Here is a 24,243-nt window from a genome sequence, read left to right on the forward strand (position 1 = left end):
CGTGAGTCCCGCTCTTATTTGCTCCACCGAGGTTTATGCACGCCATACTGTTTTTATCAGCCAGCCTAACTGCTAGTCTTGGTAAAAAATAAATAAATAAAAAAAAAATATCGGGTCGGGTGGTAGGTGAGGGGGAAATAGGATCCGAATCCGATAAGAGGTGCCCGCGGGAAACCCGGGCAGCGGATTCTTAAAGACCAATTCCCGATGAAAACGACGTTCTCTTTCCGCACTTTGGAGTCTTTCCATTTTCTCTCTCTCTCACTTCCCGCCGCACGTGATGCCTTCGGCTCACGGCTCACGGCTCGGCTAAGCTAAGTCAAACAAGACGGTTTGGTGGCTTGTCCTGATCCGTCTTTCTCGCTCTTTTTCTTAATTAATTAATTAATTAATTTTTATATTGTAGGAGTTTACAAGTAGTAGGCCCTTCAAGGAACAATTAATTGATTGCTTGTATGCTGCTTTCTTTTGTAGTTGTTTATTTGAATGTTAAATTATAAATATGCTGACATGTTTACTTGTTTTGGATAGATTATATTTATTGAAAAAACGGAAAATACAGCAACAGGGAGAAACTAGGTTAATTGTATTTTGCTATGTTGGAGTTGAAATATTTGTTTTGTTTCTCCATTTTAATTAACTCCTTTTTGTGCTTGCATCATTGATTATCGTCTTTTTTTTCCCTCTTGATTCAATAATCTTTAAATTCAATTTTTCAAATTTTACGGTTAAACTTATATATATATATATGTGTGTGTGTGTGTGTGTCATGTGTGTGTGTGTTTGAGTAGTTGTATTTAAAAGAATGGTATGATAATTTTACAGTCAAACTTGTATATATATACACATGTGTGTGTTTGAGTAGTTGTATTTAAAAGAATAGTATGATAATTAACCATCTATTGTTAATGGATAATTTATTAAACTATATAGAGGCTATTTGTTGAATTTATATATTACTACTTAATCAATTTAATTAAAAAAACCCCGGATGGATTTCATTAAACTCTTCTGATTAAAAAAAACTTTTGAGATATTAAAAATTTATGAAATTTTAGTTTGATGTTTAATATTTAAAGTTTTGGATTAAACATTCTGTGAAATATTGTATGATAGGGACCAAACTCCACATTAGAGTATATATATATTAACAATGTCTCACTGCTTTTAAGGAATAGCTAGATTACTTTATTAACACTATTTAGACATAATAATCAAATGAAGTTAGTTGGATAATTAGCTCTTCTCCGTTTCTAATTGCAAAAGCTAGTTAATGAAAGAGTAACACCTTGTGCATTTATCTTTAGTCACAAATATATATATATATATATATATATATATTAATATAGATATAGTTTTCTTGTCACTTTCAAAGAGAGGAGCCAACTTGTTGGTAAGACAAGGAACCTAATATGTAGAAATTAATTTTTAAGTTGATGGAGGTCCGCTTCAAATGCTTTATTATAGAGAACAATAATATAAACAAATTGGTAATAAGGTTTAATTATTAGCCAATTAATATAAGAATTGGATAACAATTGGAGATGTAGGATAGATACCTATTCTATGTTAATTTGTAGAAAACTTATCAACTTTGGAAAGAGAAGAATAAGGATATCTGATTTTTAAGATTATATATGTTTGTATATATCTTTAATTAAATCTACTTATTATATATATATATATATAAAGTTGTTTTTGGATACCGAATAATTGATTAATTTATCATAATCTTTGTTGTCATGGATGAAATATAATTAGTAATGATAAGAAGTGAATTCTCTAAACAAGTTAATGGCATATTAACTAATTTTCTATGTATAATATAAAATATTATTATTTATGTTTGAGTGGTGTGTCCCTACCCAATTTTGTGGGGCTTGATGATTTCACTTTTCATCAAAACTAGAATCATAAAATTTTTAAACAATAATAGTAATTTGTGTTTGCTAACTAGTGAATTAAAGACATTAATTATTTTATTAAAAAAAATATAATATAAAAGAATTTTTATTTTTATATCAAATCATCATTTGTTTTTTTGGCAATCAAGTCAGTCGTGACATTCCTAAGTCAAATATTAATTTTTAAATTCTCGTCTCATTCTTTATACATAAACGCTAACCAATTCTGATTTAATTCTATGCACTATAGATGTAACTAAGATCTTAAAATTTAATGTCATATAATATATATATATATATACATATTAGTTACCGTTGTAGGTTAAAATTTTACATGTAAAAACTAAAAACCCAAAACCCAACTTCAATCTTCTCAAGCCATACTTAACCCATCAAATTAACACAAATTTTTTAAGACTCTATTGTATCATCAAAATGCAAGTACATACTAAAAAACTATTCATCTAAAAATCCACTACCATATGACATATATTTGAACATAAAACAGTATTGAGTAAACCATTCATCTTAAATTTCATTGTTACATGACATATATATCAACATACAACAGTATAATTAATTCATTGCAATAGCTGTATGCTAAAATTTTCATAGAGAAAAACAAAAAAAAACCCTAACCCTAACCCTAAGCCACAAATTAAGCCATAGATAATGAAGCCAAGCCAAAGCCATGACCAACCAAGATAGAGCTAGAGAAGTTAAAAGAGAGGTAGTCTAGCTTGAGACAACCTGTCCAATGTTGATGAGCAACACCAATTGTTGGGCCCCACATCTCCACACCCTCACATCCCTCACCTCTCAAGCTCCTTCCCCCACTTGTCCTTTACTTTAATCCTTCTCTCCTTAACCCTTTTCTTAACCCTTGGTTTATTGCTAACCCTTCTCCAAACCCTGCATCAAGTATCAACCCCTCTCTCTCTTTGAATATTTTATGGTGGAATTCATAGAGTTGAGTCTTGAGGACACCTTCATCTCTTTCTTCCTTTCTATATTTCTTCAACTTCCTCAAACACAAGCTACCTCTCCTTCTCCTCCTCCTCCTCCTCCTCCTCCTGTTCATCTCTCTCTCTTTCCTTCTTTCTTTCTTTATTTCTTTCTTTCTGTCTTCTATTTTTAATACTAGTCTCTAACTCACAAAAACCATAAAAATCCTAATCCTTTTTAATCCATTTCTCTCCCTTTGTGTTTATTTATTTATATATATTTTTTTTAATCCCAAATCAATCAAACACACCCACTCCCTCTTATTTTCCCATATATTTTTTTTTCTTCTCCTCTTTGCTATTAAGTATCACTGTGTTTGGATGTTTTCATGGCGGGTCTTGATCTAAGCACAGCCTCCCGCTACTTCCATCAACTCCACCACCACCACCACCATCACCCAGACCTCCACCTCCAACGTCCCAATCCCGACACCAACGATGATCCCAACAACACCACAACCAACACCAACCATTTCGATACCAATAACGATGATCATCAAGGTCACACCCTCGAACTCGTTGCACCGGGTGGCGGTGCAGCTGGTCCAGGAGATATAGTCGCCCGAAGACCCCGTGGCCGTCCACCCGGCTCAAAGAACAAACCTAAACCTCCTGTCATAATAACTAGAGAGAGCGCAAACACTCTCCGAGCTCACATACTTGAAATCGGAAGTGGTTGTGATGTTTTTGATTGCATATCTACCTATGCTCGGCGACGACAACGCGGTGTTTGCATCTTAAGTGGTAGTGGCACTGTCACTAATGTTAGTCTCCGCCAGCCAGCTTCTGCCGGTGCCATCGTTACCCTTCATGGTCGCTTTGAAATCTTATCTCTTTCAGGGTCTTTTCTCCCACCACCTGCTCCACCAGGTGCTACTAGTCTTACTGTCTTTCTCGCCGGAGGACAAGGGCAGGTGGTTGGTGGTAGTGTTGTTGGGGCCTTGATTGCCGCAGGTCCGGTCATTGTTATCGGAGCATCATTTACTAATGTTGCTTATGAAAGGTTGCCACTTGAAGAGGAAGACCCTGCAGGACTTCAGATGCAACAGCCTCAAGGATCTAGTGGCGGTGGTGGTGCTGCTAGCAGTGGAGGTGGTGGTGGCAGTGGTGGTGGAGCAAGTGTAGGTAATCCATTTCCCGACCCGTCTTCGGGTTTGCCATTCTTCAATTTGCCATTGAACATGCCGCAGATGCCCCCGGTTGTCGACGGACAAGGTTGGCCTGCAAGTTCCGGTGGAAGACCGTCTTTCTAATCCTGAAACATATGCACTCTTCAATTCTTGATCATATGCAGGGTTAAGTTTCAAGAAACAGGTCAGACATGAATTGATGAATCTCTTTTGAGGGTCTTTGATTTATTAAATTCCATGTAAAATTAGGTCAATGAATATCTCTCTCGATCTCGATCTCTCTTTCTCTCTTAATTAATTTCTCTCTTTTGGTATTGAGATTGTTGTTAAATTTCTAGTTTGCTTATCATGAACAACAAAAACAACAACAACAACAACAACATCAACACTTGGTTTTCTTTTCTTGTATCTCATGTTAATTACTTCATCTTCTTTCCATCTCTTGTGATTTTAATTTTACTTGTTGAAGGAGAAGAGGTTGCTGTTCTAGGGTTTGTGATGAACCCACGTGTGCATGTCTTTAGCTTTGTTATAAAAGCTTCTTATCTTTTAGTTTGTTTGAACTGTATATATACATACACACACACACACACACACACACACATATATATATATATATATATATGAATATAAATATAGTTTATAAGTAGTGGTTGGAAATCTTAGTCTTCATTCTCCCTCCATTTCTGCAACTGAAGTCTGAAATTTGGGAACTTTAATTTGCACAGTTTGCAGATTCCTCTGAGTTACATTCAAAGCAAACCACATTAAAAGAAGTGAAAATGCTGGTCCTTGAATTCATGGCATTGTCTTTCTTTATATATATATTTATATATGTTCATTGCTGTCTTGTTCATATAAATGAAGTTTGTATGTGCATTAATAATATGTTCTACTTCAATGCACACATTTCACAGTAATATTATTTCTTCAGTTTTGTTTCATCTCTAATTCATCTTCTTGTTCTCTCTTCCTTTTTGGTAAACTTAATTTCTTGAATTTTTCTCTTGTTTTCTTTTTTCTCATTGATAAATCTATGTGTTGTTGAAATGCATGTTCTTAATTTTGTGGTAATTTTGATGATTCAAGACTCTAATTATAAACTTATATATGCTTGGTTCTCTTGAATCTATGAATGTTCTTTATTAGTGTTAATTTGTTTTATATATAGATACAAAGTGATTATATTTCGTCTCAATTTTATTGTATTTTCTGTCCAAATATTTCATGTGGATGTTTTGGAGCTGCCATTGAATATTGCTGTCATTTGGTTTCAGAATGGAATGCACAATGGTTTTAATTCCTATACTTACATTATAAGTTTGATGATTTCATGTTAATTTACTCTCTTAATTTGGTGATTTATGAACTCTATGTTGAATGTTAATTTAAGGAAACATGTTACTGTGTTCATATGTTCAATTTTTGTCAATTAGTTGGGAATGGTATATATGAACATAAACAATAAGCAATTGATAAATCCAATACTATTCCTTGTGGATATTATGTTGAATCATTGGATAAAGTTTCATTTATTCTTTAATTGAAATCATCAGTTTGTTCCATAAAAGAGAATAAAAATTATTATTTTGACAAAGGTCAATATAAATATTTATTCAAAATGAAACGGAAACAATATTGACATCGATTAAGATAATACAAATTAAAAATTATAATTAGGTTTTTTTTTCTTGTTTATTTATATCGGTTTTTATTATAATAAATTTGTAGTTGATCCATTTTGTTTAAAGAAATATATAACAAAATTATTAATTATAAAAGGGATTTACTAATATTATAAAACGTTTGAATTTTGAATTCAATGAAGCAGCAATCTATGAAAAGGAAAATATTAATTCCATTTTTTATGAAAATAAAAAGCATGAAAACATTAAATCAAATCAATTAATTCAATCAAAGAAAAATTAGCATGAAAAAATTGATGATTATTAAAATAATTAAAACAATAGAAAGAAAAAAAAAAATACATTAGAAATTTCAAGGTCAAAATAGAAAGAAATATTCTTACTTTCAAATCACTCCTTTGTCACGTGACCACCATTCCCAAAACCCTAATCCTCCATTTTGAAATTCAAAGCGAGGGAAACCGTGCCACAAACTCTCTTTTTTTTTTTTTTAAATTATTTTTTTTACTTAAAAATTCATTTAAAAAAACATTTTTATAATTTATATAATAAGGAAGTTTCAGGACCACTAGCATGTCCCAAAGTTAATAGTTTCATCCTCACCGTAGATCTTGTGATCAACGGTCGAAATATTTTTTGAGTTTTTCTGGGTATTTTGTAATTTTAGAAATTTTCTGTTTTTATGAGAAAAAAAAATTATTATTATTTATTTATTTCCGTTTAGCGTTTCTTCTTCTTTTTCTCTCTTTGTTTTGTCTTATTGTTCGAGAGCGGCGAGGGTTTGGTGGGGGTTTTCGTGGGATGGAGGGCTTATGGGGACCCTAGAAATCTCTGGAAACGCAAACCCTAGCTCGCATTCTCGCCGACGGTGGTAGAAAGGTATTTTTTTGAGCTTTTTCATGGTGTAGTTCTTGCTAGATTTCGTGTTTTCTTGCCTTTTTTTGGACAGATTTTCGGTTGATTTTTTTCGGCGATTTTTAGTTTGACACTGTCTTGTTTTTCATTTTTTTAAGTGGAATGATCGAGTTTGGAGAAACCCTAATTCTTCTCAAATTTCACCAAAATTTTTGGATTTTTTTGGAAGATCCGAAGTGTTAGGGAGATTTTTGGGGCCGTTTTAAAAATGTTTCATTTGATTGTGACCTAGAATTTTTTTTAGTAATTTCCGAGTGTTGATCGATTTCTCTAGAAAAAAAAAGTGATTTTTGTGCGGGTTCAAGGCTCATTCTTGTCGTTCAATTTCTAAAGAAAAAAAATGTGATCTTTGTGGGGTTTTCAAGACTCATTTGAGTTTTTTAGAGGGCCGTATATTTGATTTAAAGATACTTTCGAACTATTTTTTCGCAGGTTATTTACAGCATTCAGGTTTTTTTGGGCCTTATTTCTGCAAAAATACTGACATCTTTTTAGGGATTTTGGAGATTCCTATTTTTTTTTTTTTGGTGTGGATTTCATTGGTCTGGAATTGTTGTTTTACAACCTGTGAAGCGATTCTGAGCTGAGTATTTGATTGTATTCGTTAGACTAGGGAAATTTTCAAAGAAGGAGCTTGATAGGAGTAGCTGATATTGAAGTGGAATCAGTGGTTAGTGTGGTGTGCATGTATGGATTCCCGGGAGCCGTCCAGAATGAACTCCTCTGAGCCACCGGGAATGATGATGGGCTCCAACTCATTTGCAGCTGGAGTTCAGAACAGTTCAATGGCAATGCCACCAGGAATTTCACCAGGGATGAGGCTCTCATTCAATCATATGCCTCCTGGGTCAAAGCCCATGGACTCTACTAGTTCTTTGTACTCTGGAGATGGCATGCAAGGCATGAGGCCATGTGGCATGCTGAACATGAGTGGCGAGCCAATGAAGAAGAAGAGAGGAAGACCAAGGAAATATGGGCCTGATGGAAGCATGGCATTGGCTTTATCTCCCTTATCCACTCACTCCAATAGTCCAATGACAGAATCGGGTAAAAAACGTGGCCGCCCTCGAGGTTCTGGAAAGAAGCAACAGCTTGATGCCTTAGGTAATATTGCAGCGGTGTTTTTATGAATATATGGAAATATCACAATCAATGCGTGATACTGTTATTGATATACTAAGAACGAATCACTTCAGAAGAACTTTATGCCTATATGTCTCCTAGTTTTAATTTTCTTAGTGGCACTTCCACAATTTTTGATCTTACAACAATTTTTTAACATTAGAATCATTATATATATATATATATATACATATATTGTCTAATATTGGCATGCTTGCTGTCTTGAGATGCTTTCACTTTTGTTGTGTGTGACTGATAAACTGCTGATTTAATTGGTCTCAATATTAGTTGGCTGGTTTTTCTATTAACTTATTAGACTCTGGAGATTTGTGCTATTTTATGGGTCAAATGGTTAGGTGTTTGTTATGTTGTGTTATTTACTCCATAGATAATTCTCAGTTTGTTTTAGTTGTCTTTGCACCATACCTATTGGTAGTACTACTATTCAACTCTGTGCTTGAACTGCCTCAGTGAATTATGTTGGATCTCAGGTTCTGCTGGGATTGCTTTTACACCACATGTCATCACTGTGAAAGCTGGAGAAGTAAGTTAATCATGGACTCCACATTTCATACTCCATATTCTTTGTTTGTTGTCCAAAAATACTGCAATTATTGTATTCATAGTGGACCTTCCATCCATAAAGAAGTTATTTGTTTCTTAACAAATATTGTTGGGATTTGTTGTATTTCTATATTCTTTGCTTATGGCAATTGTAGAAGTTGAATATGCAATTTCTCTCGCTTGCACAAATCATGCAGTCAATTATCCAATAATTGTCAAATTTTTAGAATAGTTTGTTTGTAAAATAAGTCTTTTTTGGCATGTTTCTTGAAAGAATTAATGGGCAGGTATTGTTAAGTCAAACCTGTGTGACATCAGTTATTTACTGCTATGCTAATTTCACTGTTATAAGAGAGAAATTAGCTTAATCAAATTCCTAAAGTTTGTCTTTCTGCATAACAATATTTTCACTCTAATTTTTTCTTCACTTATGGATAATTGAGGAATATGTAATGGTTTGAAATATATCATGGCCATTGGTGATGACAAGAAGCTGTAAATTTCTTTCTAAAGTTAATGATAATGAGAAAGTGCAGTTGTTGTAGAATGTAGCTTACATGCTGTCAGTTAATAAAGCTGATTTGTATGGGCTTAGCATTTACTGTTTGCAGATTTATGTTAGGCATCCATGTGTGTAGCATGAAACCATCACTGGTCATCTCAATCATAAAGCTTGTCCTAGGAAATGGGTGATGACATGGATTTCTTTCTTTTCCAATAAACCTAAGAGAATTTGCAATTGTGGGAAGTTGCCTATCTGGCCATTGGTAGTGCAATTAAGTCTAGGCACTGGCATAAGCCCTAGTTGGACTCCTAAAGCTATGTGATTAACATTTAGCATTTAGGAGTGTTATATCTAGGTAATCTCCAGTCTTTCATCAATTTCTACTTCAATTAATACTGCTTTTATTTCTCCTTTTTGGTTTTTGGTCTTTGCTATGATGTTGTGATATTTCAGTGTTAGTTTAGATCCTTGTGTTATGTTCTATTTCTCTTATATACATTATTCTTGGCAGGATGTCGCTTCGAAAATCATGGCTTTTTCTCAGCAAGGTCCTCGTACAATATGCATTCTTTCAGCAAACGGTGCCATCTGCAATGTTACTCTTCGTCAACCAGCAACTTCTGGTGGAACTGTGACTTATGAGGTTTGAATAAACTCACCATTTTGTTTTTACATATTTAATGATGTGTCAAACTAGTATTGCATTCTGATATTGGTGGATGCTAAGGTAAATCCTAGCACAATATTTAGCACTGATGCTGTTTGTTACGTGAAGTTCCCTTCAACCATTCCGTTGTGTTAAGTCTTATTGGGCAGCCTGCATAACTGACTTTGTTATGATGCTTTTTATGTGCATATATTTTTTTCAAATGTGATTTTGATTTATAAACCTTTAAAAAGAGAAGTGAAAAGATATTGTTGCTTTGCATGAATCTATCTGATGTCAACACTTTATAAAACCTCTATTGAATATCATAGAGAAACATATTGTCTTATGAATGTATTTGCAGACATATCTTAAAAAGACCATTTTATGAGCAACAAGCTACTTCCTAAAATTCCTGCCTCAGGCCAAGGGACAGGAAAACCTCAAGGATAACCCTTTTAAATGGACTAATGATTTAGGCTTAAATTGCAGGGACGATTTGAGATTCTCTCTCTTTCTGGTTCATATTTGCTTACTGAGAACGGCGGCACTCGAAGCAGAACTGGTGGATTGAGTGTAGCATTAGCTGGATCTGATGGACGTGTTCTCGGTGGTGGAGTAGCTGGAATGCTCATGGCTGCAGGCCCAGTGCAGGTTCTCCAGAATCAACTAATTATTCTTTTTCATACTCCATCCTTGCCTTCTTAATCAAAATCAAATAATAATTCCAGTTCTCATTGCGCGATCAGGTAGTAGTAGGCAGTTTTATTGCCGAGGGGAAGAAGTCAAAGCCTGAACCTCCAAAACACGATCCTTCCCTCGGTCCACCCCAGTTGTCAGGCTTTGCAGCACCATCAGCAACCAGCCCTCCATCTCAGGGGACCTCAAGTGAATCATCAGATGATGACCCGGGCAGTCCCATGAACCATAGCGGCGGAGGAAACAACAATTCCGGCCATCATGTTCACAGTATGCCATATGCCCCGGTCGGATGGCCACACTCTGCTAATCCGCTCCGGCATGACCCATAGATGACTTATGATTTCCTAACTAACGAGTCAGGCATTCAGTTTGAGAATGTGTTGTTTCATGTGGTGTTGGAATGAGAGTGAGAATTTTAGGAGCTAGACCAGTACTTCATTTAGTAATTAGTAGGCAGCTAATGTTATCCGTTTGTTTCTAATCAAAATCCATGTTTAGTGTGATAAATTATGGTTGATAACTAAACTATGTATTGACCTTTAGTTGTATCTTTTTATTATGGATATATATATCCTAGACATTCTGTGCTTTTAAAGAAGAATTTGTATTGTGGATTGATTGAATGTATGGGCATACAAAATTGAACTTAATACAAGTCAAAGTAATGAAGCAGGAAAATCATATGAATTTCATATTATTTTTAAGTGAAACACCCCCACATTTGTACTGGTCGTTATAGTTTCTAAGAATTTACATAGAGGCAAACAATGCAAAGCCACGCAAACAAATTTGGCTAACAATACTAAAAGAAAGCAAGAGCACATCAACAATATAATCTCAACCTCATCGCCACCGTATCGGATCCATCTGTGAGTAACTACTTAAGGTTTTAACACCTAATCTCATATGACCCGGCTTTTGTGATGTAACGAACCCATTCAACTGTGCTATAACCACTCTTTTCCCAGACCTGCAAAAAAGTTTCGAAAGGTCATTAGCCAAACACTTAGTTCTCGCCGTCATAGCGTTGTTGCATTAGTTTCAGAGACAGTACCTTGAGAAACCGAACTCGTAGTCCTGATGCAGTAAACATAGGTACCTACAAAACAGGTTCTTGATTCAGTACATTAACCCATCAAGTTTTAACTACTTTGGTTTCTTGTAAGCAGGTATTATTATGTGCTACTCAGATAAACACTACTGCTATTTAAAATTCTACTTCACAAAATAAACAGAGTTGGTGATGAACAGGCAATAACCTGAAATTCCATTTGGATTGGTGGCCGAGTCCAAGGCTTCTTTTCTGCCATCGATGTAATCAGTTCAACCTCTGCACTCATGGTTGATTCAGTCTGTCCAGGAAATTTTCTTATCCTGAAAGCGCAAGTTGTTATTAGATGCAGAAAATATGACAAATAATTAAACCTCACAAAAATATCGATTCCAGTAATGAACTTGTTCTTCTAAAACATCCAAATTATGACTGAAGCGTAGAATTAATGATAGCTTCACCTCGTATACTTCAAATTTTTCTTGGTTCACTTGCCTAACATGTATGCCATATATATAGCAAGAGCTCAAATATAGTCTTTCAGGAGTTCAAATTCATACCCTCGCATTTGCGTTTTCTAGATTTTATCACAAGATTGACAATAGCCAATAAAAACCTCGTCATCTGCTTTTTTCCTTAACGTGAGATGCTATATGAAATCCCATATTTACATGCATCACTCAGCTCTCCGCAAATGGAACTATAGACCCACAAATTATAAGTTTATAACCAAAGTTGTAACATGTTAAGAGTACATATTGAGAAAATTGAATCACTTACTTCCAGATAATGCAATCAGTTGCCGCATTATATTTGGCTCGACCTGATGTCACCTGGAAGCTTGTCTTAGCTGTCTGCTTTGGAACTGGAACCTTAATTACAACTCCAAGGGCAAACATCTTGCCACTAAAGACACTTTTCACCTGTTTAGAAGGCAAAATTCAAGTAACATATAAAGCTGGGCATACGGAATTGCATCCTCCACCAGACAAGTGAATAAAACTCAACATTGTTTTCACAAGAGACAAACCTTAACATTTACTTCCAAGCGGGTTCTACCCAATTCCTTGATTGTTGGTAATACACGGAATGGAAGATTTACGCCCTCAGTAATACGATATCTATGAGGAACAATAATATCATTGTTGTTAGTAAAGGCAGTGAAGGCTACAACAATGGGAAGAGGCTTATAACAACAGGGTGGTAAGTGATGATACTAGTGGCAGAGAGTTTGGTGACCAAGGCAATGTTGGTGATGATGATAGCAGATAAGAACATGTTACTGATGTCAATAAGAAACAGAGGGAAAGCATGATGTTCCAGCAATGGTTACTTCACATGATAAGCAAGTTCATACTCATCCATATTTCCAAGGATGAATGCCTCCAAGAAATTTCCAATATGACCTTATACTGTATTATAGGTTTTGGATGTCAACTGCACTAGGGAAAATTGATTAACAAATATATTAAATGCAAACATGAAAAGTTCAGTGGTGGTTTCTAATTTTGATTGATTTCCAACAGACATAAATGCATGGTTCATTGCCAAGAATAAACCAACATAATAGATCCAGCAAATAGGTTTAAGCTCATCGGAGATGGATCCATTATTAATCTTAAAGGTTTCACAGTAGAGAACATCCAATCTTTAGTATCTGAATTTATCAAACTGCTGAAAAGACAACAGGAGAAGTAAAGGAAAGGAGTGATTACTTCATCAATTCAAATTCACCATCAGGAGGGACAAAACTGACAGTTTTCTCTGAGTTGAACCTTGTCAGGTTTACACATTGGTGAAATGTAACATCATCAAGCTCAATAGTCTTTCCACTGCAAAAGATAAAGAACAGTCATCTTAACTGAAAAATGAACAAGAATTTTCTATAACAATAGTTTCAAGCAAAATAGGTACAACCTCAAATGTAAATAGAAGACATTCAGACAAATACTAGTGGTATCAGAAGTTCATACAGACCAAGGCACAGAAACAGAACATAAGTGAACATGTAATGAAGCAGCAAATTTATTGAATATGTACAAAATAATGAAAGGCAACCTTCATATAATGAAACAGCATCAGGTAGAGATGCAGCTTTTACAAATTCCATAGCATACTGCCATACTCAATCACTCTAGGAAAGTCATGATGGCAATTCACAGCATCTATTTAGGCTCTAACTAAAAGTAGCACACAAACATAAAATCACTACATTCCCCAATCCATATCTCAATCTCTGTACAAAATACATTGCATAATACCAAAATCATGAAGAGTAACACAAACTTTAACCTTAACTCTAGCAGACATTTCATGACAGCATCTGAAAAATAACTTGGCAAAGCAAATAACTATCATGATTCATTACCGAGAAAATCATTGATTAGAGTTGCCTGACAAATACTGGCAAATCAACAACTTGAATGCATAAAGAATGTGCTAGCTAACCTTTTTGATGGTCTAGATTTGAGTTGTGATTCCTTTTCAAGACCAATCTTGTCATTTAAGCCTAACTTTAAATCAGGCATCCCAGAGAGGAAGCACTTCATGAGAATCTTCCCAGTCACATCACATCGTAGAACACTACCTACGTAAGCATTGAATGTATTCAATAAAGACTTGATATAACTTCAAGAAAAGAAGTGTTTTAATGCCCCATTAGACAAAAATATAAAACAAAGAAGTTAAATTCAAGATTAAACATAGGAACTATCACATACCTTTTGAAGACATAAGAAGGTTAACGCTCTCAACTATGTCCAAGAAAACCTGAAATATTACACAAGGATGAAAAGACTGACATCCAGAAGATAGACCAAATTCAGAGAGAAAAAAATAAAGTAAAATAAAAGGTCACCTCATTTTTCTTGTAGACAAGACCCTCACGTCTCCAACCAACAGCACCTGTAACTTGCAGTGTTGCATTTGGCACTGGCTTCTCGGAGGGCTATTTGTACAAGGAATGAAGTTAGAATATAGATATCACAAAATTTCTCACATGCATCAGGGTAATGACAGTTTTGCTATCAAGCTATCAAGCTATCAAGCTAAAAAGCTACAAGCACACGCATACGCACACGCACATGCATTTCAAAAAGTGATGTCTAAAATTTTGTGACAACTGGAAGTGCTGCATTTCAAAGCTAACCTTGGATGAGAATGGAGAGCGGACTCCTCCTTGAGTGATGTAAAGCTTCAAAATTTCAGGGGAAAGGTTTTGAGGATATCCAAAATCCATGATCTCTGAGAATAAGCAAGAAAAAATCAGAGATGTTATTTCAAGAGAAAGAACAATATAAAAATGGATCCTATAAAAGGAGAGAACAAAATACAAACAAATAATAATAATAATAATAATAATAATATAAATGAATAAATAAGCAGCAAGTTACAGAAGTAACTCATAACAATAATCATATGACAAACACTAGCGATTACATTTCTACCAAATCTTAGCCACAGAAAGCCAAAGAATGCAAATAATTATAACTAAGTCTGCATGAAAAGAGGAAACTCTCACACTGCACTTAATATTAGATAAGGCCACAACCTAGTAACTAATGTATTACTGTTGAGTACATCAAAGACTATAAACCTCACTCATAATGTGTTTGAGGAGCTCATGCCTCCATCAAACATGGAGAAAACAAGTTATCAATGATAAGTATTGGTGCAAAGTCACTAAAAATTCAGCTGTGTACTGAAGAGAATATCTACATTGCACACAGTCAATCTCTCCAATTTTATATTGAAAGACATTCGTTTGTAGATGCTCAATTAAAATTTTAACCAAAATGAGTACATACTGTTGACTGATCAAAGTGATAGAAGAGGCCACACATCATGCTCTCATAATTTGGGCCATTTTATAAATATACAGGCCAAATGCAAATAAATATATGCTCAACCTTAATAAAAAAATAACATTTAAAAACATGAGTGAAAAACCAAAATTAAATCTATCAATGTTAAAACTGGATGAAAATTGATTAATTTCCCCATCAATGCATAAACATTAGAGGAAGATCTGAAAGAAACACAAAACAATAGGCAAACCACAAAAGGCAGCAACCTATAAGTGTTGTTACATACCATCAAGAAGCTCATAAATCAGGACAAAATTATTCCTAATGGCGTCTTCATCAAATGCACCACCAAAGTAAGATTTAAATAGTGCAACAGCCTGTTAACCAATTATGAAAGATGAGTCAAACCAAAAGATGAAACGAACCTTATCAGCTAATTACATTCATACCACAAGAGATGGTGCAGTTTCTCCTAAACACAAACTTCTTCAGCACAAAAGTATACAAATCACTGTAGCAAGAGCATTACCACCATGAAATGATAAAATGAATTTCTTTACATATCTAAGTAGCATGAGTAACACAAAAAAACAAGAAGCTATAAAATTGGAAATCCTGTTGTCACATGAAAACCTGATACTAGAAAATAGTAAAGTCCCTGCAAATGAACTCATTATTTATTTTCTTGACATTTAACAGGAAGTTTGTGAGTAAATAACCACCAATGAAAAGCTTTATCCCTTGGATGCAAGGTTGGTTTCATTCACATCAATGATCTACTCCTCCAAACATGAAGGTATATGCAAATAATTTCATATGATCAGCAACAAATTCTTCTTGCGCAAACCTCTGTTTTTGTGCACACAGACTAGAAAATCAACAAATTATAGCCATAACCGCAAAAGAGGAAAGTTAATTACCTCAACGACAAACTTAAAAGCACAAGCTACGTTAGCATTGCTGCTGACCACAATCACAATGTACACATTGCTGATTCTCATGTAAAGGAAAGAGCAATCTCCAATTTGCCGCACGGGGCAAGTACCAAGTTCTTTTGTCTGCATTATATGCATTCGAAACGCATCAACCATGTTACCACTGGAAAAGATTCAAACTTTGTCAGTAAAAACACAATTTCATGAAACACAGTTAATTATAACGATCAAAACACAAAATAAATCACATGGAAAAACATCCTAATTTCCCTGTTGATGACATGACATAAAAATCTAAAATTCGTGCAAAATTTCGCATTTTTACATTGCCAAATCCTCAGATTTCACTATAAAACGAACAAAAAAGCAAAAGCATCGCACCAATCGATCAGATCGGAGGAAGACGAAGAGAGCAACAGATCTCACCCGACATCATCGCGGTAGAGGCGATTGATGAGCACATCGCCGCGTAGATTGAGGAAATATATAGCCGACGCCGCCAACGGCATCGTTCTCCTCCTCTCTCTCGCTTGATCGGATCGGAGGGGTTCCAAGATTCAACGAGGGAGGGCTTTTGAAGATCCAGAGAATGAAGCCGCCATGGAGAACCGCGGGAAACGATTCCGAGCTGGGAAACGAGCGTGTGAATTTGCATAAAAAACCCTTAAGATTTATTAATCACAAGTAATAATTTATATTTATTTAAATAGACTAAATATTCTCTTAATTGTAAGGATTAAAGCAACTTGTAAGCTTAAGGTATTCCATTATTAATTTTCCTTTCTAAAATAAAAATAATTAATCATTTTAATTTTAAAACTTGGTATAGTTCAGAGGTTATGACTTATGACAAACAAATTTATATAATTTAAGACTGAAATTAATGTTTTTTTTTAAATTTTAAAGAACTTAATTTAATCCAATTTTTAAATAAAAAATTTATATATATAAAATGGGTTTATTTGAAAATGTTCTCCAAAAGGGAAACCGCGATACGAGAGAACAAAAGAGCAAGAGCCGGCGAACGAAGCCTCTCTCCCTCTCGGATCCGATGGGGTTCTTCAAGAGGATCTCAAGGATGTTAAAGAGTGTCAAGGATGATCTCCACGGTGGTTCCGATGAAGCTAGCAAGGTGGAGGAGGTTGGTCGGATGGCCAATGACGTCGGGCGACGAGTTGTGAAGGGTATCGTTGTGAGTTCCCGTCGCCGCTGATCTCATCAGCCTTGGGCCTGTTCTTTTCCCTTGCAATCTTGGCAATGGTGGTGGTGTTCAGGTGCTAGAAAGTCTCCACCTTTTTATGATTCTCGTTCGGATTCGTGAATTGAACTGATAGAATCACGTTGGATTGAAGCGAGTTAGAGTTAATGGTGTTTGATTTTTGCTATGATTTCTGGTTAATGAACTAGTGAAGTGAAGTTCAATGCCTCAAAATCTTCTCCTTTGTTTTTGGTTGCTTCGAATGGTTCTGTTCGAGTGGAACAGAATATGAAATTGCGAGTTTTTTTTTCCCTTTGGAACTAGATATTATACGGTGGTTGGTCTATTGTTGCTGAATAAGGTATTGAATGGTGCTTTGCGAGTCAAAAGATTTCGCCTTTGTTTGCAGTATACTGACTAGTGGGCAAAACTCAATATGAATGCTCAGCATTGGATAAAAATTCAAATAGAAAGTCCACTTAGAAAATAGTACGAGAGGATCGATGACTGGTTGCCATTGAATTTTCATCATATTTTTAAGTCCTCCAAGTTGCAGTATCTTGTTGTGTGGAGTATCATTTAAGTAACTTGCAAGAGTCTAATCTGTTATCTCTGAAGACTCTGAAGATTTGAGATTGTAAGTTGGTAGTAATGAAGAAGATCTAAATGTTGGAGTTGTTTCGAGGTATATATCCTTTTCTGGTGTCCTAATAGTCTGCTTGCAACCCTTTTAAGATCTGTATTAGAAATATTCATGTGAAGTCCTGTACTGTTATCCAAGAGGAGTGATATTCTTGGATAATACTTCATCTCATTTGTAAAAATCCCGGTTTGCTATAATTTTTGTGTGCAAAGTTGTTGTTTCAGTGTGGTTTTGGAAGTTGTAAGTTTAGTGCAAATGCTTGAAGTTGTAAGATATCTTGTGAGGTTGAAAATTCTAGTGCTGCAAACTGTAGGTTGTGGAAATTATCTTTTTGAAAACCCGTTTTGGGATGGGACGCCTGACAATGCAACTATGTGTCTTCATAGATTGGAAGTGAAAAGGGGAAAAAAATGAATAAAATGGTCTACCCATGGAGGTATAATCTTATTATCTATGTTTGCTCAATTAATGCAGGGTCTAAGGTGGTGTGCAAGAGATGATTTCGAATAGATGAAGATGGTAGCAGATGAACTCTTGAATGAGATTCCATTACCAGGAAACCAAACAACACAAATATTAGTGAAGTTTAAGGTCAGGTGCAGCACCAAGTCAGCAGCCATCAAAGAAAAAACTATTTCCATGGATGGGAACATCCACCAGAACTTAGTGTACCAAGGCAGGACACAGTGGGTGTGAAGGATCTTATGTCCTTTGATTTCTTCCACTACTAAAATGACCCTAACCTGTTCTCTTCCTCACAATCTCAGGTGTGTGTTCTGCTTTTCCGTCTCCGCACTTAGCTCTTATCACCATTACTCAACCATTTGTATACAAGCTCAAAAAAATTCATGATGTTTATCTGTGGATTAAGATCGTTGTTTTCTCAAGAGAAATACAGTTATTTTCATTTACGAAGAAGCTTGTTAACATCCTGTTTGTGCACATAGTTCTCATCTCTATTACCAACCATTTGTATACAATCTCAAAGATCAAGAGCTGTTTCAAGAGAAACATACTGACCTTTACCTGTGAAACAGAAAGCTTATTTTTATTGTTCCTTAGTAAAACACAAGAAGCTCATTACTATTACTGCAGAAGTCCCTAGTAATACTTGCTACTCGGTGGCGCGCCAGAGACCGGATAAGTGGTGGTGGTGGTGGTTCCTGTGGTGGTAACAGTTGGTTGGTTATGATGTTTACCGCCGGAGACCGGATAAGTGGTGGTTCCAGCGGCGGTGACAGGTGGTTGGTGGTGGTGTATGCCACCATAAAGTTTCTCAGCCCGGTGGTCAGCTTTTTCACGGTGGAGCTCCATCTTAGCCTCAGCTTGCTTGGCCTTAGACTTCTCATGGGCTATCTCCTTGTCCAACTCCGTCCTTGCTGTCACCTTTTCGGCTTTCTCCTCAGCCTTGGCCGTATGTTTCTTGACCTTCTCTTTAGCCACGCTCACCATGTCCTTCATCTTCTCCTTAGCTGCCTGCATCTCTCCTCTTCAACTTCAAGCACCTTAATGTTGGGATTGCAAGTCAAGAAGATGTCTTTGTGTGTATATAAAGAGAGGTGTAGTGTTAGACACGTGGCAGACATGCAGGTTGACTGCTTGTCCTGCGTTGCCACGTATGTGAGATACGTGTGCTACTCATTCATGCATGATGATTGGGATCAAGCCTACGTTTAACAAAGTTCATGTGTTTGTGTGTCTGGGAGGGAGATAGAGAGAGATATGAAAGGATGAGGCTATTAATATCAACCAACCATCTCTTTTCCGTAGGATTTAAAAGCAAAAAACTCATCCATTTCACTCTCTAGTTTCATTCAGCCAAGCAAAGCATGGCTTTTAAGCTTTGGGCTTCTTCAGCTGCCAATGCACTCAAGATATCTTGCAGTGGAGCCAGAGCACCTCTCCTCCCTGCCTTCTCCATCTCCAGATGCTTTTCCTCTGGTAATTGAACTCTCTTTCTTTCTTCTTTTCAAATGAATTGCTGGAATTGGAATCTGAACTGGAATTGTATGATTCTGCAGTTCTGGATGGTTTGAAGTACAGTAATTCTCATGAATGGGTGAAGCATGAAGGTTCTGTTGCTACCGTTGGCATCACTGACCATGCTCAGGTGAGCATTCTTCTGCAGTTTTGTGTTTGTGTTTGTGAAAAATCAAAGTATTATTACTGGAAAATTCTTTGTATTTTCTGGATTGATTCAATTCAGGGTCATCTGGGAGAAGTGGTGTTTGTTGAGCTGCCAGAATCTGGGACTTCAGTCAGTAAAGGAGCCGGCTTTGGAGCAGTGGAGAGTGTGAAGGCCACAAGTGATGTTAATTCACCAATTTCTGGCGAAGTCATTGAAGTTAATACCAAGTTGTCAGAAACTCCAGGACTGGTATATATAATTCATCAAAGAAAAAAAAAATCCAGGTTAAAAATTTTGTGTTTTTCTGCAGTTTGATTCATTGTTTACTGTTTTTTCAGATAAATTCAAGTCCTTACGAAGATGGTTGGATGATCAAGGTGAAACCAAGCAGCCCTGCCGAATTGGATTCATTAATGGGATCAAAAGAATACACCAAGTTCTGTGAAGAAGAGGATGCTCATCATTAGAGCAATGAATGAATGATATCTATCAAGTTTGCGAATCCAACCTTAACTGTTTTTTTTTCCTCTGTTTTCTTTTACACTTTGAATAGTAGAATTTTCTTGTATGTATGATGAACAACAGCATCAGTATTTTCATGCAATCCCAATCTTATATTGTTTCCTTTATGCAAAGCATTGTCTTGATTTGGAATTCAGAAATCTAATGCAATAGACAAACAAACATGTTGGACATTTTTGCAAGAATTGAACAATTGATCAATGACATGCCTTTTTTTTACTATATCTTTTGTTTCCTTTTAAGCGGAAATTTCTTGACTCTAGACGCGACTTCTCTGCTGTTGATTTATGCTCTTTACATGGATATTGAGGAGAACTTTGTGATCTTAGCAAGGCAGTTATCGGTCGGTCGAGGATGAGGCAAGTATCTCACAGGACATTGCGGATTTAGTCTCTCTAACCTGCCAATTGATTAAATTTAAGTGTCAAATTGTGAAACTGCTTGCATAACTGAAGTGAAAGTTAGATATCGATGCATGACACTCACTTGTAATCGAGAAGAAAGTAATGCAGAAAAATTGAAATTTCTAGTTTTGCTAGATCATTTCCTGGGCATAGCCTGCTTCCTCCTCCAAAGGGAAGGAATGTTCCCGCTTTCGGTGCAAGTCCCTGAAAATAATTCATAGACTCCGATGAACATGACAAACTATTAAAACTAGAAGTTGTTGCATAACATACATTCCATCTAGACGGCTTAAATGCTTTAGGATCTGGATAAACTTCAGGATCCATATGGACATTTCGGTACCATAGCTGAACTTTCCAATCCTTTGGTATGATATAATCTGTACAAAATCATACAATGGGATGATATGAGCCGACATATTTATACTTGATCAAGAAGAACATTGTGGCGAACAAACCTTGAATCATAACATCAGTTGTTGCTTGCCGAAAAGCCACGAATGAGATATTAACTATGCGCAAGGTTTCATCAATAACTTTTGAAAGATATTCCATTTGTCGATACTCTTTGAGTGTTAATCCCTGTTGCGTTTGAGGAATGTTCTTTCTTATCTGTTCTTGTTCTAACTGCATAGGATCAAAAGAACATTTCTGCAGTTAGTTTAGTTTAGCATATCGAAATGTCGAATGTAAAACATACCTTGGCTATTTGCAAGTATTCTTGATGTTCTTGTAGGAAAACAGTTGCCCACATTGTGATATGGCCTGATGATTCATGACCAGCATTGAGATACATGATCAAAATGTCAATAATCTCTTCGTCATCTAGCTTTTTCCGGTTCTCATCTTCAACTTCCATTAAAGCATCCATCATGTCCTTTTTCTCTGAATCTTGTTTACCTCTTCTCTTTTCAATGATCGATTTTAGTACCGCAACCAGCTTCTTTCTTGCCTACAATTCAACCAAATCATCATCATCATCATCATCATATTCAGAATAGTAGACTATACGGTTAGATCGGTTTATGAAATTAACAAACCTTCAGTGCTCTATGATAAGCAAAACCAGGGAGATTGATAGCCATGGCTCTCATACCATAATTCAGATCAGTGTATACCCTTTCCATTGCTTCCATCATAGATTCACTCTCTGAACTTACAAATATATGCATGATGATCTTGAAAGTTAGTTTTCTCAGCTCAGTTAGGAACTGAATTTGCCCCATTGAAGACCATTGATCCAAAGTAGAAATCACAGTCTCCTCAATGAACTTGAGATAACTAGACAGAGCTTCATGACCATTGATCGGTTTCGATGTCAACCGACGTAACCGTTTATGTTCTTCATGAATAATTCCTACAAAAGATCTTTTACCAATGAGTTCACAAGTCGACTTTGGCCAGCCAGGAATGAACCTCTCATCATCCATAAGAACAATCTTGCAAATCTCTGGTGTCGTAACGAGTATCGTCGGACTTCCAAACATAAACGCCTTGTAAATTCCAATCCTATCAAATCTGCAACCATAATCAAGCACACTACAAAATCATTCCAATGTTAAGATCAAGAGGATTCATTTGTTTCAGTGAATTACAGAGGAGAAGAAGAAGAAGAAGAAGTGCATAGAGAGGAGCACTGAGAAGCAGAAAAGGCAGGGATGGATAAAATTACTGAGTAGAAGAAGACAAAGAAAAGCAAAAGCAATACTCATTTTGCAACAAGTGATGAAAATGACAAGAGAGTAGCTAGCTCACCGTCTCCACCAACCACACATACATTGGCTAAACAAAGTCATACATCAGAGCACAAGAGAACAAGAATAGTGTGCATGCAAGTTGGAGAAAACATACAAGAATCTCTTTAGAAGTCTGGCACACCTTTTGAAAACAATTGGACAACAAGAATATTGAACATTTGAACTCTTTGTATATTTCTTTTTTCAACAGAAGGAGGAGGAGGAGGAGGAGAGACCTTGAAACAAAGGAAGCAATGAAGGAGTCAGGGTGGTGAGACTTGAAAGCATGGAGGAAAGACCACATGTTGCCAATGAAAGGGAAACCCATGTCACCCGGTGGAAGACTCCGGCGACGGTGAGGACCGAGCTTGCTTTCATGCCACCATTCATGCATCATCTTCCCAAAAAACAGCAATAGCATTAGCACCACCACCACCACCACCACCACCACCTCCATAGCCATGAGAAAGCCCCACAGCTCTGTCATGATATATTTGTCTCTGTATCTTCTTTAGATGAGGCTGTATATATATATATATATATATATATGAAAGAGTATTTTTATAAAGGAAAGAAAATATTTGGATCCTAATTTATTTATAAATATTTTAAATATTTACCATATTATAAAATATATGATGATATAATTAGAAGAATGAATATTTGAGAATAACTTCAGGATAATTCTCAAAATATAACATATATAAATATATAGATGTAGCTGTATGTCATTGCTGACCATATATAGATGATAGAGAAAGAGAGAGAAAGAGAGAGATACATGATAATTGACTTATTTCCCCCTGAGCAAAGGTGGTAAAGATGGGAAAGGGAGAAGGGCAAAGGAGTCAGAAAGAGGATATAGTTGTCGTGTTGTAAGGTGTCAGAGATACCTCTCTGCTTACCTTTATATGCATCCATATAATATATACATACTCTGTGTGTGTGTGTGTGTGTGTCTATCTTGCCATGTAGACCTTTTATTTTATTTTTTTTTATGGATAGACTGGGAAAGATAGATGCATGATGATTGATAAGAATGAAAAGATATGAGAATGAAGACGAATTTGAAAGGAAACAGAGAAGAGAAAGAGATACCGAACTTTGTAATTCGACTTTGAGAGTTTGTCTCATCATCAATGGCTCAATGCACGTCTGTGTTGTGTATGTTGATCACTGTTTGTTTGGAGTAACAATACTTATCTAGTTTGGCCTTTGTGTGTCAATGTTATATGAATCCAGTTGAGATGCATGATTTACCATTGCTGACGTCCCCGACCAGAATCTAATTTTTCATGCCAATATCTTGTATATAATAATAAATAATAATACATGTTTGTTTGTGTCTTTTGTTGGAGATAGAGAGAGAGAGAGATAGGTAATAGGTTATCACATGGGCTTTGTTTGGACTGTCTTTTGAAAAACCCAGAAATATTTTTTTTATAAGTTAAGCACTTCTGGGTTTCAAAAATATTGTTTGTATTGGCTTTTCTGAAAAAGCAGAAGATGTAAAAAAAAAACTGAAATGACCAGCTTATGAAAAAAATTGTTTTTAGCTCATTTTTACAACTTCTGCTTTTACATAAAAGCTAATCCAAACAGAAAATACATAAATTGCTTAACTTACTCTGGAGAAGTACTTTTTTTCAGAAGCACTTCTACTAAACTAAAAAAAACATTTT

At 35.7% G+C, this 24,243-nt stretch overlaps 6 protein-coding genes across 9 annotated transcripts; 3 read left to right on the forward strand and 3 right to left on the reverse strand.

Moving 5' to 3' along the window:
- The first annotated feature begins 3,086 nt into the window (after window positions 1-3,086).
- Window positions 3,087-4,420, forward strand: LOC120263537 (AT-hook motif nuclear-localized protein 23-like). The gene has a single exon (XM_039271490.1). The coding sequence runs from the start codon at window positions 3,238-3,240 to the stop codon at window positions 4,159-4,161; it is 924 nt and encodes a 307-aa protein (XP_039127424.1). The 5' UTR covers window positions 3,087-3,237; the 3' UTR covers window positions 4,162-4,420.
- Window positions 4,421-6,415: 1,995 nt separating this feature from the next.
- Window positions 6,416-10,703, forward strand: LOC120259179 (AT-hook motif nuclear-localized protein 10-like). 2 transcript variants are annotated; one of them, XM_039266737.1, is made up of 6 exons: window positions 6,416-6,563; window positions 7,208-7,703; window positions 8,213-8,265; window positions 9,302-9,433; window positions 9,929-10,090; window positions 10,186-10,703. In XM_039266737.1, the coding sequence occupies exons 2-6, from the start codon at window positions 7,289-7,291 to the stop codon at window positions 10,465-10,467; spliced, it is 1,044 nt and encodes a 347-aa protein (XP_039122671.1). In that variant the 5' UTR covers window positions 6,416-6,563; window positions 7,208-7,288; the 3' UTR covers window positions 10,468-10,703. The 2 variants fall into 2 exon arrangements, with proteins under 2 accessions (XP_039122671.1, XP_039122680.1); XM_039266746.1 differs by having other exon boundaries at window positions 6,425-6,563; window positions 7,213-7,703.
- Window positions 10,704-10,803: 100 nt separating this feature from the next.
- LOC120259166 (AP-2 complex subunit mu-like) lies at window positions 10,804-16,535 on the reverse strand. Of its 2 annotated transcripts, none has more exons than XM_039266717.1 (13): window positions 16,357-16,535; window positions 15,916-16,093; window positions 15,282-15,372; window positions 14,338-14,432; window positions 14,047-14,136; window positions 13,910-13,958; window positions 13,638-13,776; window positions 12,905-13,021; window positions 12,220-12,310; window positions 11,970-12,112; window positions 11,398-11,512; window positions 11,193-11,237; window positions 10,804-11,108 (listed from the first exon to the last, which is right to left on the reverse strand). In XM_039266717.1, the coding sequence occupies exons 1-13, from the start codon at window positions 16,437-16,439 to the stop codon at window positions 11,028-11,030; spliced, it is 1,317 nt and encodes a 438-aa protein (XP_039122651.1). In that variant the 5' UTR covers window positions 16,440-16,535; the 3' UTR covers window positions 10,804-11,027. The 2 variants fall into 2 exon arrangements, with proteins under 2 accessions (XP_039122651.1, XP_039122660.1); XM_039266726.1 differs by having other exon boundaries at window positions 11,012-11,108; window positions 16,312-16,450.
- A 1,713-nt stretch (window positions 16,536-18,248) lies between these two features.
- Window positions 18,249-19,455, reverse strand: LOC120260981 (late embryogenesis abundant protein 6-like). Its single transcript, XM_039268613.1, has one exon. It carries the CDS (start codon window positions 19,251-19,253, stop codon window positions 18,873-18,875), a length of 381 nt encoding a protein of 126 aa, XP_039124547.1. The 5' UTR covers window positions 19,254-19,455; the 3' UTR covers window positions 18,249-18,872.
- A 103-nt stretch (window positions 19,456-19,558) lies between these two features.
- LOC120260973 (glycine cleavage system H protein 3, mitochondrial-like) lies at window positions 19,559-20,528 on the forward strand. The gene is made up of 4 exons (XM_039268602.1): window positions 19,559-19,712; window positions 19,793-19,881; window positions 19,978-20,148; window positions 20,238-20,528. Exons 1-4 carry the CDS (start codon window positions 19,601-19,603, stop codon window positions 20,364-20,366), a joined length of 501 nt encoding a protein of 166 aa, XP_039124536.1. The 5' UTR covers window positions 19,559-19,600; the 3' UTR covers window positions 20,367-20,528.
- On the reverse strand, window positions 20,426-23,114 carry LOC120260962 (ent-kaurenoic acid oxidase-like). Of its 2 annotated transcripts, XM_039268589.1 has the most exons (7): window positions 22,798-23,114; window positions 21,866-22,343; window positions 21,526-21,777; window positions 21,284-21,452; window positions 21,099-21,205; window positions 20,908-21,029; window positions 20,426-20,821 (listed from the first exon to the last, which is right to left on the reverse strand). In XM_039268589.1, the coding sequence occupies exons 1-7, from the start codon at window positions 23,046-23,048 to the stop codon at window positions 20,716-20,718; spliced, it is 1,485 nt and encodes a 494-aa protein (XP_039124523.1). In that variant the 5' UTR covers window positions 23,049-23,114; the 3' UTR covers window positions 20,426-20,715. The 2 variants fall into 2 exon arrangements, with proteins under 2 accessions (XP_039124523.1, XP_039124514.1); XM_039268580.1 differs by having other exon boundaries at window positions 20,908-21,205.
- Between the last annotated feature and the right edge of the window lie 1,129 nt (window positions 23,115-24,243).

The sequence above is a fragment of the Dioscorea cayenensis genome, chromosome 1, assembly GCF_009730915.1.
Source record: "Dioscorea cayenensis subsp. rotundata cultivar TDr96_F1 chromosome 1, TDr96_F1_v2_PseudoChromosome.rev07_lg8_w22 25.fasta, whole genome shotgun sequence".
NCBI lineage: Eukaryota > Viridiplantae > Streptophyta > Magnoliopsida > Dioscoreales > Dioscoreaceae > Dioscorea > Dioscorea cayenensis.